The sequence below is a fragment of the Carassius carassius genome, chromosome 23, assembly GCF_963082965.1.
Source record: "Carassius carassius chromosome 23, fCarCar2.1, whole genome shotgun sequence".
In the NCBI taxonomy this organism is placed as follows: Eukaryota; Metazoa; Chordata; class Actinopteri; order Cypriniformes; family Cyprinidae; genus Carassius; species Carassius carassius.
The window spans coordinates 24,483,110-24,497,372 of record NC_081777.1 but is presented as its reverse complement, the minus strand read 5'-3'; the positions used below and the strand labels follow the sequence as shown (position 1 = coordinate 24,497,372).

The following is a 14,263-nucleotide window of genomic DNA, read 5'->3' as shown; positions in this document are numbered from 1 at the left end:
ATAGATAGATAGATAGATAGATAGATAGATAGATAGATAGATAGATAGATAGATAGATAGATAGATAGATAGATAGATAGATAGATAGATAGATACAAAAAAGGCATATTTCTCTTAAATATTATTCACAAATCTGTCTAAATCTGTGTTAGTGAGCACCTCTCCTTTGCCGAGATAATCCATCCACCTCACAGTTGTGGAATATCAAGATGCTGATTAGACAGCATGATTATTGCACAGGTGTGCCTTAGGCTGGCCACAATAAAAGGCCACTCTAAAATGTGCAGTTTTATCACACAGCACAATGCCACAGATGTCGCACATTTTGAGGGAGCGTGCAATTGGCATGCTGACTGCAGGAATGTCCACCAGAGCTGTTGTCCGTGAATTGAATGTTAATTTCTCTACCATAAGCCATCTCCAAAGGCATTTCAGAGAATTTGGCAGTACATCCAACTGGCCTCACAACCGCAGACTACGTGTAACCACACCAGCCCAGGACCTCCACATCCAGCATCTTCACCTCCAAGATCATCTGAGACCAGCCAACCGGACAGCTGCTGCAACAAAGACAGTGTGAATGGCATTGTGTGGGTGAGCGGTTTACTGATGTCAACGGTGTGGATCGAGTGGCCCATGGTGGTGGTGGGGTTATGGTATGGGCAGGCATATGTTATGGACAATGAACACAGGTACATTTTATTGATGGCATTTTGAATGCACAGAGATACCGTGACACGATCCTGAGGCCCATTGATGTGCCATTCATCCACAACTATAACCTCATGTTGCAGCATGATAATGCATGGCCCTATGTTGCAAGGATCTGTACTCAATTCCTGGAAGCTGAAAACATCCTAGTTCTTGCATGGCCAGCATACTCACTGGACATGTCACCCATTGAGCATGTTTGGGATGCTCTGGAACGGCGTATACGACACCGTGTTCCAGTTCCTGCCAATATCCATCAACTTCACACAGCCATTGAAGAGGAGTGGACCAACATTCCACAGGCCACAATCAATAACCTGATCAACTCTATGCGAAGGAGAAATGTTGCACTGCGTGAGGCAAATGGTGGTCACACCAGATACTCACTGGTTTTCGGATGCCCTCGGACCCCCAATACAGTAAAACTGCACATTTTAAAGTGGCCTTTTATTGTGGCCAGCCTAAGGCACACCTGTGCAATAATCATGCTGACTAATCAGCATCTTGATATGCCACACTTGTGAGGTGGATGGATTATCTCGGAAAAGGAGAAGTGCTCACTAAAACAGATTTAGACAGATTTGTGAAGAACATTTGAGAGAAATAGGCCTTTTGTGTACATAGAAAAGTCTTAGATCTTTGAGTTCAGCTCATCAAAAATGGGGGATAAAACAAAAGTGTTGCGTTTATAATTTTGTTCAGTATATATATATATATTTATATATATATATATATATATACACACACAAACACACACATTTATTTATTTATTTAATTATTTATTTATTCCCTATATTGGACACATGCTTGACCTATGAGGGTTCCAAGTGTAACATAATACTTTAAATGGGAAAATGATGTAAGAAAACAATATGCAAATCATATCAACATAAAAGCACAGGCCCAGAAGTAGTCAGCACAAATTTTCACTACTATTTCAAGTCTTTTATGATAGCAATTGTGTGGGAACACAAACAATCTTTGAATTTGCCATAACTGTCTCGGATTGTTCATGAACATTCAATAAAATGTTTCACAAGAGAACTAGCAATGTCTAATAGTGCGCAGATTTATAGGAGTCAGATCCTTTCAATAAATTGTTTGATCTGGTCCTAATCCGAATCAGGCTAATCCGATTCGCTTTGACATTAGTAGGCTATTTATACGTTTGCGTGCTCTTATTCACACATTAATATTTTTTTACTTAATCACAGAAAGCATCGTTCTGAAACTGATCCTCTGAAAATAATGTAAACCCGAAGCTTGCCATACAATGCAAACAAATAAGCAGCGTTCTTAGGTTTTGTTTTTGTTTTTTTTTCCAGAGTGCACATGTGCTTTGAAAAGTATCTTGGCTCTGGCTTGGTATTGCACACCGTTCGAGACTACTGAATGCATAAACGTGAACGACACTTCCAATACCAGGTGTTGTGCACAATTTCGACCCCCCCTGCCGAATTATAGGGGCCCACTGCTGATGGGGGGGCCCCCGGCGATCTCAACCGTCTGGCTGAGGCCAGCCTAAAAGTTGCTCAGGACAGCTGACCACTGCTGCGTGTAGTGACGAAAGCTTATAATTTTCACGTGTTTTTAAACCTTGCCAATTTAAACATTCAAAAGATTTTAAAGCATTCAAACACAAGACGGGAGAAATCTCAACTGAGTAGCTGGTTAACCGTGTTCGGTGCGCACGAGAGAGCCGCGCCTCATTGACAGCAACACCGAACCGAGCTCTCCTTCAGGACGTATGCGTCCTCCTGTACCTGAATGAACAAATGCAAATCGCAGTTTAAACGAGCAGAAAGGGATGTGAAAGAGCCCAATTCAGGTGTCTCAAAGCGCTTAAACAGAGAATCTGCCTCTTCTTGCTTTTGTACCGTTAAATACATACAACATATGTCAAAATACCCGTCTTGGGAAGTGTGTTCGAAAACAACTGTGGTTATGTCTTAAGTGAAAGTAAACAGTTGAGAAATAAATCGGATGTGTTTCATTATAATCTAAAGGAGGCATTCATTGTCTCTTAAAGTGACCACGCCTAAGTAGGTCTGCTGTCAGTGTCTTTATTGTTAATCCAAGAAAATGAAAGTAAGTTTTGTAGTTTTGACAAGAATTTATCCACAGTCAAACCAAAAATCAGATATAATTGATTATATTGTTTTATTCTTAAAATTCTTCATAATGTAGACTACCAGTAAAATTGATTAAACAAAAAAAAAACTAAACATTGGGACCAAAGATTATTCAGACACTTTGACCTGACCATGTTTTGCTTAAGTGTTTCTTTCTTTAATTGATAATACAACCTTTTCACACCACGGACTGAACAAAATTAAGCATTGCTTGCTTGGTAACTGTTCAACGAAGTATTTATATTTGTGTAAATATTATCATACTAACAGTTGTCTGAAGTCTTGGTTTATCCCATTACTTTCTATCAAAGTTATCTGACATTATAAAGATAATTTTTTTTCTGACACAGTTTAACTCTGAGTTCTTGTCATATTTTATTACTAATTTCTAAACTATAACAAATAAACTGTGATAATGTTGAAGGTGTCTGAATACATTTTGGTTTGACTGTATATTTTATTTTACAGTAAAGCAGTGCTATTTTAAACTTAATTAAGTGATGCATCATTTATGCTGTGACACCTGGGGGTTCAGTGCCTTGCTCTGAGGGGGCCTCAGTATTGCCATCCCAAGACTCAAACCCACAACCCTTGGGTTGGGAGTCAAACTCTCTAACCACTAGACCACAACTTACCCAATAATTAGTTATTCAGTTTCTGCACCTGTCCTGGACACCTGCAAACTTAAATAAATTAAAAAAAAAAAAAACTTAAACATTGTGTAAATACCACAAATAAATAAAAAGAACAAACATACAGTACAAATTAAACAATTTCAAACAGGGCCCACTGGTACAACCTGCACTGGGGCCCCACTGACCCCAGCTATGGCCTTGTAGGCAGGGGGTCGAAATTGGGCACAACACCGGCTTAAGCTACTGGTTTATCATGAATAATGTTCACACAAAAAAGTATCATGCGACTTTAAAAGATGCACTAAGTGCTCTAAGATCCCTTTTACGATCTAGACATATCACCATATTTCTATAGGGAAAAAAATAATAGGTTTAAAACCAAATGAAGCTTATTAAATATCAACATTTTTATTTTATTTTATTTTTTTGAGTGAACTATCCCGATAATAAACTCATAAAGAAACTATTTTTTAGAAACGCTGTGAATAAGTGTTAGAAATTAGTCAGTGAAAGAAAGAATCAACTGATTTGCGTCAGGTAGCCTACAAACAACCAGAAACTTATTGTCTTTCATTATGCCCGTTTTCTGCGATCGTCTCTGACTGAACGCAGACAAGACAGAGGAAAAGAAAAACCCACTGGTTATCCACGCGCGGTGCCCACCCCCTGCGTTTACAGAAAAGCCAACATTATCCATCTGTCACTTAATACAGACGCTCAGCACATGTAGCCTATCGTTCGGCTGATATAGATGGGCTGACTCGAGATCCGCAGGACTATCTGTATAGCAACTTTACTGGACCGAGTCCATGCGTGTTTTACTGGGGAATATTTCTGAACGTCGTGAGTGGTAAGAGACGCGCGGATCGTTCTCTTGTCAGTGTCTGATCTCATCTAACTGCTTTTGTCAGGTTTTATCAATCTTGTGTATGTGGTGTGTAATTTTAGACTAGCGGTACTGATCATGATAACTTAGACTACAAATGTATTTAATACAGCTTCTCTCGGAGCTCGGGCAAGAAGTTGTATCAGCGGAGGCAGTGTGACAAGGGATGCTCTTGACAGATGTGAATAGTCTTATAAAAAAACAGGCACTATAAACTGTGAACATCAGTGATATGTAAACTAATTTTTACCAGTAAGATGTTGGTAAAATATTCTATTAGTTGTACATGTAATTAATTTGTCAGTCTCGTGGGAAGAGTTTGGTATGGTTGGTTTATCAGTGTAAAAAATAAAACATTTAATGCATTTTAACTATGATTTAAAAACCATGCATGTTAAATATTAGGCTATGCATTGCACCTGGTTCCAGCTATTAGGCATGCTTTGGTAAAAATAGAAAAACACCAGACTTTATTGCTTAGCCGGTCTTATATGGTTTCTTGCTGGTCTTCTGAGTTCATAAGAAGGGTTTAAGGCACTTCTCATTGAATTTGTCTTGGAAGTGAGCCATCTTAATGAGACCAGCAAACCAACTGAATACCATCTTAAACCAGCAAAACCATTGTTAAGCAGTTTTTATTCTTACAAATTCTGCAGGAAAGCTATTGGGTAATGCTTTACAGACATTTTGATGGTCGTTTATTGACTGATACAGTATTTATATGTTTTTTTTTTTTATATTATGGATTGGTCGCTCACATTAGTGTCTAGCCTGGAGCCATAGACACACATTAACTTTGAATAGTAGCCTGCTGTGCCTGTAGACAAATAGACACTTGGAGAGAGCTCAGACACATATGTACAGTAATATTAAATAACTTATCATAACTTAGAATCCTGAATATATTTCTAGACTTGTATAAACATCTTAATTAATCTAAATAATAATAATACAAGTAAAACATTTTCATTCATATGATTTAGTTCAAAGTGGTCAAATATCTTCTATAGATGTACCAGTGCAGATTGAAACCTTGGAAACAAGTTGATTTGACAAGAATTAAACCTAAGTTTTAAATTGTGGTGAGTATTCAGATATTTCGTGACTTTTCAAACTACTCATTTATTAGGTGAGGTAAAATAATAACTATTTGGTCATCTTTGGAGACATTAACATGGCTGTAATGAGTTTTTGAAAACAGATGAATATATTCACAGCAAGGTCAAGAGACGTAAAGACATTTACATTGGAGAAATGTGACAGAGAGAAAAAGATATACATTTTCTTCCAGTAGCTGACGGCTGATAGTACTGGTGCTTGATTGTGTTGGTCGATGTGGCTGGAGCGATTTTGTCAAATGGCAGAGAAAGCTAATCGTAGCTCTCAGTGTGCACACTGATGGAAATACATTTCCCCCCACGTTCCCTATTCCTAGTGTGGTAATCAGTTTGTTGACTGAAAAAGCAAATCATAAGAGAGTTTATTGTAAGAGACAACCCTGAAAATCCTGTAAATGGTTTGCTGTAGCCAATGAGGATATCAAGATCGCTGTGATTGAAAAGAAAAAGATCTTAACTGCAGTCTAGACGCTAAAGTATGTGTCAGAATTTATTCTTTTTTTTTTTTCAAAAGCCATCATAATGTGTTTTTGGCCTCTCTTGGAAATGAAAGTGTAGATATGTTACAAAACAGGAGAGCTGACATAACCAGAGGTTCAAGAAAATACAACCAGCTGGTCACATGCATATTTAGGTTGACTTATTTCAATATATTGATCTCTGGAACATCCTTGACTGATTTAGTCACAGCCCTCTTATGCCATGAGCTGTATATAACTGTCAATATATACAGAGCTGCAGTGGTGACTAGTCCCTCTCATGAGCTATTAAAAAGCACAGGGAAACCACCTCATTGAATGTTCAATTAGCAGGCCAGCAAGAGTGTTTTCATCTAAAGTTCAAGAAACCTGAGGCAAGCGACATGGCCGTTTACTGATAAGGAGTTTGTTGAGTGCTTGATTGCCATATCTGTAAATTTTTGCTCTGTGTTTAAAATTCTGACAATGTCTGAAATTGCCATGCTACATTTTTCTGACATGTTAATTTATATTATCTGCAGAAGAAAATATGTAATATAGCATTTCTGATACCCCAGACGATCACTGCCAATTTTGTGCCACCTATGATTGATGAAATGATTCTTCCTCACGAGAAACATGTGGCAACATACATCACAGCTGAAATAGGCATTGTGATGAGAGAATGTGTTACAGATCAAACTGTGTGAACTGAAAACTGCAGCAACACATTGATTTTGGAGAAGGTTTAGGCAATTTGAAATGTTTTTAGATGAGGAAAGACCAACTAGTTTGGGTTGTCATCTGTGACCAATACTGAGATGCTATTAGTGTTGAGCTGAATTCTGGGCATACAAAATTAAATTAATTTTAAAGCACACGCAAATGGACAAAAATGAATGCTTCCTACTCGTTAGTCTTAAGTATCTTTGAAAATAAGTCAATAGGCCTGGTCACATCACAACTTATTCTGGCCAAGAACTGCTTACATAAACAGAACATTGTTATTTAAAGTATCAATGAGATGTTATTATAGTTTTTATGTTTTCCATTTTCTTTTTTTCTTTAGTTAGAATTGTTGTTGTGTTTTTGTCTATAGTTTTAACCCAACCCTAACCCTAATTCATTTTTAAACTAAGTTAAAATGAGAAGTATTTTATTTAGCAAGTAGCTGAAATAAAATACTTTTTTCCAGTAACATTTATTTTAAGAAAATGATGTTATGATTTTCATTTAATATGGTTATAGTTATATAATGACCCTGGATTAGGAACAAACTGCCTGATCAACATGAAAATCAACATGTCGACATGTAAAGCAACACGATTAATATGAATAATAGACCAAATTTGGCAAACTATTTGAATTATTTCATCCTTAGTGATGCTTGTTGTATTAGCTTGGTACCTTGTAAACACAAATGTGTTCCCTAGTTAACTAATAAATCAGATTAGAGCTTGACAGATCAAGAGAGATATGCATGCATTAGGTATTTGGCCAGCAAATGGACTGGTCGGTGGGTGAGTCCAGGTGACAGAAATGACCACCTTGTTACTGTGGTTTAAGTTATAAGTTTGCAATCATTTAAATATGGAAATACTATGGTAATAGGGCCAAGCAGCCTATTCTGTAACTGTGATGATGATTAAATGTGAAAAATATGTAATACCAACTCCACAAGCACTCAAGTGTAATGATCTCTCAAAGCAAAGCAGTTACACTGTTTATAATTTTAAAACAACTCTTCTTGAAATGCACTTCCTTTAAAGTCCAAAAATAAAGTGTAATCCTTCATTTTTGTTACATAGGTTGCTTTAGATAATAAGTGTTCATGCTTGCCTTTCTGACAGAATGAAGCATGTGATGGTGACGGAGCAGTATGGAGTGTTCGTGGAAGACTCTGCTGCTGCTCGTATGCACGTCACTGGGGGTACAGTACACTGCCATCCGCTCCCTCCATGACTCCTTCAGTGGCCCATGCCAAGACTCTGCCCACTGCCAAGGACGCCAGGGTAAAGGTGAGTCACTGTCCTGTAACACAATGCATTAGATTTTCACAATGACATTTAGCATTGCATGAGCATTCTGCAGATCAGTGCAATGTATGGTATACTTCAAATTGTATCATGTTTACAACACCTTACTGATGGATGGATTGTATTTGCATTTATTCTGATTAACAGATCAACAAGGTTTTCCTCTATCTGCTTCTGATTCATTTCTGTGTGCTGTACACATTCATGTTCCATCATACAATATATTTATTAAAGCTGGGATGAAACAGATTAAATGACAGATCTTTGCAAGAGAACTATGTTGATTCACTCGAATATTGGGTCATGACATATTGATTAAAAAGCACAAGGTCAAAAAAAATTAATTAATTATATTGTATTGACTGGTAACCATTTTATACAGGTGCATCTCAGTAAATTAGAATGTCATGGAGATGTTCATTTATTTCAGTAATTCAACTGAAATTGTGAAACTTGTGTATTAAATAAATTCAGTGCACACAGACTGAATTGTGATGATTTTGGCTTACATTTAACAAAAACCCACCAAATCTCAACAAATTAGAATATAGTGACATGCCAATCATCTAATCACCTCAAAACACCTGCAAAGGTTTCCTGAGCCTTCAAAATGGTGTCTTAGTTTGGTTCACTAGGCTACACAATCATGGGGAAGACTGATCTGATCTGACAGTTGTCCAGAAGACAATAATTGACACCCTTCACAAGGAGGGTAAGCCACAAACATTCATTGCCAAAGAAGCTGGCTGTTCGCAGAGTGCTGTATCCAAGCATGTTAACAGAAAGTTGAGTGGAAGGAAAAAGTGTGGAAGAAAAAAATGCATAACCAACCGAGAGAACCGCAGCCTTATGAGAATTGTCAAGCAAAATCGATTCAAGAATTTGAGTGAACTTCACAAAGACTGAGGCTGGGGTCCAGGCATACAAACATGTCAATGGCTACAGTTATCGTATTCCTCTTGTTACGCCACTCCTGAACCACAGACAACGTCAGAGGCATCTTACCTGGTCTAAGGAGAAAAAACACTACTGTTGCCCGGTGGTCCAAAGTCCTCTTTTCAGGTGAGATTTTGTATTTCATTTGGAAACCAAGGTCCTGGAGTCTGGAGGAAGGATGGAAATGCCCATAGACCAAGTTGCTTGAAGTCCAGTGTTAAGTTTCCACAGTCTGTGATGATTTGGGGTGCAATGTCTTCTGCTGCTGTTGGTCCATCGTGTTTTTTGAAAACAAAAGTCACTGCACCTGTTTACTAAGAAATTTTGGAGCACTTGATGCTTCCTTCTGCTGACCATCTTTTTAAAGATGTTGATTTCATTTTACAGCTGGATTTGGCACCTGTCCACACTGCCAAAAGCACCAAAAGTTGGTTAAATGACCATGGTGTTGGTGTTCTTGACTGGCCAGTAAACCAGACCTGAACCCCAGAGAGAATCTACGGGCTATTGTCAAGAGGAAAATGAGAAACAAGAGACCAAAAAATGCAAATGAGCTGAAGGCCACTGTCAAAGAAGCCTGGGCTTCCATACCACCTCAGCAGTGCCACAAACTGATTACCTCCATGCCACGCTGAACTGAGGCAGTAATTAAAGCAAAAAGAGCCCCTACCAAGTACTGAATACATGTACAGTAAATGAACATACTTTCCAGAAGGCCAACAATTTACTTAAAAATGTTTTTTTTTTAATTATTGGTCTTCTGAAGTATTCTAATTTGTTGAGATAGTGAATTGGTGTGTTTTTGTTAAATGTGAGCCAAAGTCATCACAATTAAAAGAACCAAAGACTTAAACTACTTTGAACTGCATTGAATGTTTTTAACACACAAGTTTCACAAAATTGAGTTGAATTACTGAAATGAACTCTTCCATGACATTCTAATTTACTGAGATGCACCTGTAGTTTCTTTATGTCCTCAAGTTCACTTTTCAACAAGTACAGTAAAAATTATGATTGTATTCTGTTAAATTTACCCATTCATCCATCATCCAGTGTAGTTTAGATAAAATTACGATATTATCCATATGTCAAAAGATGGTAAAAATGGATTTCCAGTCCCTTTATTTTCTTGCCATTGTGTAAATAATCATATAAATAGAATGAATGAAGTATCTGAGCTTGACTAGATCATATATCTCAAAACATTTAGAAATTGTTTTATGCAGACATAAAGTTAAAGAGCTCAAAAACTGCATAACAGCAATGACCCATCTATTGATGTGTACTGAACTTCATCTGCTTTAAAGTCCAAGTGCCAGGATGCATTTTTTTTTTTTACCTTTATTAGATTATAGTTTGCAGAGAGATTTAACTTCAATTATAATACATGGTTATGGACGTAGCTTTAGCTGGTCTGACAAGATCATCCTAAAGGATTCAAATGACATTCTCTCTATAGGCTTATCTCTCTCAGGTCATCACTTCTGTAATAAGTACGTTTCTAAGGAAAGAAATTAGCAGAGAACTGTTAGAAATGCAACCTGGAAATTCCCCCCTCTGCTGTAAGGAGCGAGAGATGGAATATCAATAATTAATTCTACAATTATCTCATCATTAATCTGCCATAAAATGTCCTCATGGACCAGCTGTTTGCACTTTCAGAAAGCGTTGACTCGCACAACCTAATGTGCCACGCGCAATCAGTCTCTCATCAGCCATAATTACAAGCGTTATCAGTCTTTCCCACCCTCCTGCTATATATAGTAAATGTTCATTAGAGCAAAAGTCACATAATCTTTTTTCGTATGTGGAGAAATGCACTCATTGTTCATATTTCGATTTTATACGTTTTTTTTTTTTCAAATATTGCTTCAAAATGGAGAAATGATTACCACCACAGAAGGAGGCAATCCAAGTCTTCAAAACAACATTATTACTGCTGTACATTTCCTCTCTGTGGGCGGAATAGGTTTTTGAATTACACTGGACTTTATTAAAGTTTTTGTTCAGATTATACTGTGTTTTTCCCCTAGATTACAGCTCCAGGTATTTTCTTACCCAAATAAATGATTGATTAAAGATGAAGCTGAACTAATTGGGTCTTTTGTGGCCTTATAATGTCCTCTGAGGTTTCAGAGTGCCGTAATATGTCACTTTCTCTTCTTCTCTTCCCCAGAGCAGAGATGGAAATCGCTCTGCGATGACAGCCGTGTCCCTGATGAGACTAGTGCTGCCGCTGCTCGAAAGCACATCCTTCTGTTTGCTCAAACCCGCAGTGGCTCCTCATTTACTGGACAACTTTTCAATCAACATCCTGACATGTTTTATGTTTTTGAGCCCCTTTTCCATGTGCAACAGGCCTTCACCAATTCTAGTAGCCGTCTGCAAAGGGCTTTGGATGGCAGAGCTCTTCTGGGAGCCTACCGAGACCTCTTACTCAATCTATACAACTGTGACTTCAGCTTCCTGGAGAGCTACATTCGCCCTGAACCACAGGATCACATGACCGGGGCCTTTTTCCGCCGCAGCTCCAGTCACGCCCTGTGCACGCCGCCTGTCTGCCAGGAAGGTGGCGAGGAGATTCTAGCAGGCCAACCGGATGAAGTCTGGTGCCCAAAAAAGTGCCAGACCTTGAACCTCACACTAGCCTCTCAGGCTTGCCAAGCACGAACCCACTTGGCCATAAAAACGGTGCGTATCCCAGAGATAGGCGACCTACGTACACTTTCAGAAGACCCCCGTTTAGATTTGCGAATCGTCCATTTGGTGAGAGACCCCCGAGCCATTCTTACTTCCCGCATGGCAGCTTTTGCCGGTAAATTCAGGGCCTGGAAGATCTGGAATGCCACCGGCCGCCAACCACGCTATGTGGACCTGACGCAGATAACGAGAACGTGCAGAGATATCGAGTATTCTGTGGAGACCAGCCTGCAGAAACCCACATGGCTGAGGGGTAGGTATCTGTTGGTGCGCTATGAAGACTTGGCCTTGAATCCTGAGGAAAAGGCCAAGGAGATATACAGATTTCTGGGACTGGACCTGCATCAAAGAGTTCTCACATGGATTGCTCATAACACCAATGGCACTGTCCCATCTTCTTCAGAGTGGAACTATAAGTACTCTACCACTAGAGACTCAAAAGCCACAGCTCAGAGCTGGAGAGTACATCTGAACTTTGACATTGTTAAGACAGTTCAATCTCTTTGTAACAGAACTCTTTCTTTACTAGGCTATAGGCTTGTTCAGTCTGTAGATGAACTGAGGAATATAACAAAAAGTTTGATGGAGCCCAGGACATAATAAAGGTCATTTTTAAGCAAACTACTAATTCATTTTGCAACACACTTTTATCTAAAGTGACTTATATTGCATTCAGTGGCTACATTGAATCAAACAGGACTCATAAGTCCCAACAAAGTACATTTGGTTATGAATGATTTTTCTCCATATTTTTCAGTTTGTTTTTACATACTAGCATACTAATGGGCAAAGCCATGTACTGTAAATGCAACATTATACATCTTACTTTGGTGACAACCTAGCTCATAAATAATAATTAGGTCATGATTATGATGCTTGCTATTCTTTAAAGGAATAGTGCATCCAAAAAAATGAAAATTCTGTAATCATACCCTTACATATGATTTTCCTTCCTCTGTCTCAAACAAGTGGCCATACAATTGAAATCAAAGATAAATGTTTTGGCAACCAACATTCTTTAAAATATATTCTTCTGTGTTCTGCATAAAAGTCTGGTTTGGAACAACATATTGGTGAAAAAAAAAGATAATTATTTTTATTTTTTGGATGAACTATCCCTTTTAAAGTTCTTAATATTCATGAACCACACCTGTAGAATAGTATGATGCTAAATAAGCACCCAGGCCCACCATTTTCATTCTGTAAATGTGAATTAATGTGACCAAAGAACTATCGACAAAAAGCACAGCAGACTTGCCTGTGATGAACATGCCAAAGTTGGTCAAATGATCAAATAAATAGCATGTATCATCTGGGTGAGCCTTTAAATGGCCTTAAGTATGAATGTTGATCAGCAAATATGTCCTTACAACCCCATAAACAGAGATCTAAAATGACTGAAATGTCCTTCCATGTTCTTTTTTAAAAGCAAAGTCCCTAATGTAATCAAGTCGGCACAGAAGGTTGTGTTCAGTTTAAATCACTGGCAGACAGTTCAATGTGTTTCCATCCAGTGAAGTCCTCTAATTTATTTTTTTTTTTTTGCAAGCCACAACTTCAAACATTATCTCCCTCTGATGGCTTTGTGAGTCAGAGTCAGTGATTATTTCTAAGTGCAGTGTCAACATTGGGAAAAGCACTTTGGAGCTATGCAGCCACTTTCCAATTTGTGTATAACAGATATGAAACTATACAAATCAAAATCCTCATTTAATTAATATGCTATCTCTTGTTCACAGAGCCCCCTTGAGGTTGAGCCTTTGGCTGCAGCCCATGTGATCCCTTGGGTTAATGTGGCCCTGTTAATTACTGTTTTAGTTCAAATCACGGATTAAATGACTAAACCCATGCACACATCACATTTTGGAAGTCTGAGCTCAAAGACCTGCTAATATGACATGAAAATGTCATTTCATTGCATACATATGTTGCATAGAAATTCAGATATTATGAGGCTTGGGAATATTAAATTGTGTCAGTGTCTAGCCTTTAAAAAAATCTTGGATTTCAGGATGTCTTTGTAAATATGTGTTGTTGTTCATGCAATTCGGCTAGTTCATTTAAGCAATTTATTACTTCTATGAGAAATGTGCCCTTAACACTTTACATATTGGAGATACGCTGTGTAAACAACAGTTCCTCATCTCAGGTATATGATGCTTAAATGCAATGTGCACTGCCAATTAATAAATATGCAGAGAAAAAATATATGGTGGACTAAATTATTCCTTTGGAATTGATGGTTGACAATGATATAATATGTTTGTTTCATTCAATTATTTATTTATGGAAAATTATTTATTTATGGAATAGGTGCAGAATTATGTGGGACATTTGTGCAACTGGTGTATTTGCAGTATTAATGATAGTTTCTGAGTGCTTATTTGTCTCTATGCAAGCTTTCTATGTAATACACATGAACACACTGTTATTAATATTTAAGCAGGACTGGTGGCAAATGGAAATTAATCTTAAGCACTAGTTTTGATGTAGGTTTGTTGCTGCTGTATAGTATTCTCTATGGCCTGCTATTCTCATCATTGTTTTTTTTTTCACTTTCTTTTAATACTTGTCATTTGTGGTGTTCTGCTGAGGCTGAAGCAATTGTTGAAGTGCTGATCATCTCCTCAACATCAGCAATCCAGCTTTAG

General features: G+C 37.8%; 1 protein-coding gene across 2 annotated transcripts; it reads left to right on the top strand.

The window, feature by feature from the left end:
• Nucleotides 1-3,751: 3,751 nt before the first annotated feature.
• Nucleotides 3,752-13,819, top strand: si:ch73-62b13.1 (Carbohydrate sulfotransferase 1-like). Of its 2 annotated transcripts, XM_059506686.1 has the most exons (3): nucleotides 3,752-4,328; nucleotides 7,791-7,958; nucleotides 11,089-13,819. In XM_059506686.1, exons 2-3 carry the CDS (start codon nucleotides 7,820-7,822, stop codon nucleotides 12,210-12,212), a joined length of 1,263 nt encoding a protein of 420 aa, XP_059362669.1. In that variant the 5' UTR covers nucleotides 3,752-4,328; nucleotides 7,791-7,819; the 3' UTR covers nucleotides 12,213-13,819. The 2 variants fall into 2 exon arrangements, with proteins under 2 accessions (XP_059362669.1, XP_059362668.1); XM_059506685.1 differs by lacking the exon at nucleotides 3,752-4,328 and having other exon boundaries at nucleotides 6,615-7,958.
• The last annotated feature ends 444 nt before the right edge of the window (nucleotides 13,820-14,263 follow it).

Excerpts from the sequence above, each read along its gene's own strand:
- si:ch73-62b13.1 (XM_059506686.1), top strand. The coding sequence starts at position 7,820 with ATGGAGTGTTCGTGGAAGACTCTGCTGCTGCTCGTATGCACGTCACTG. Across the intron at positions 7,959-11,088 it reads CCAAGGACGCCAGGGTAAAG|AGCAGAGATGGAAATCGCTC; the intron begins GTGAGTCACTGT and ends TCTCTTCCCCAG.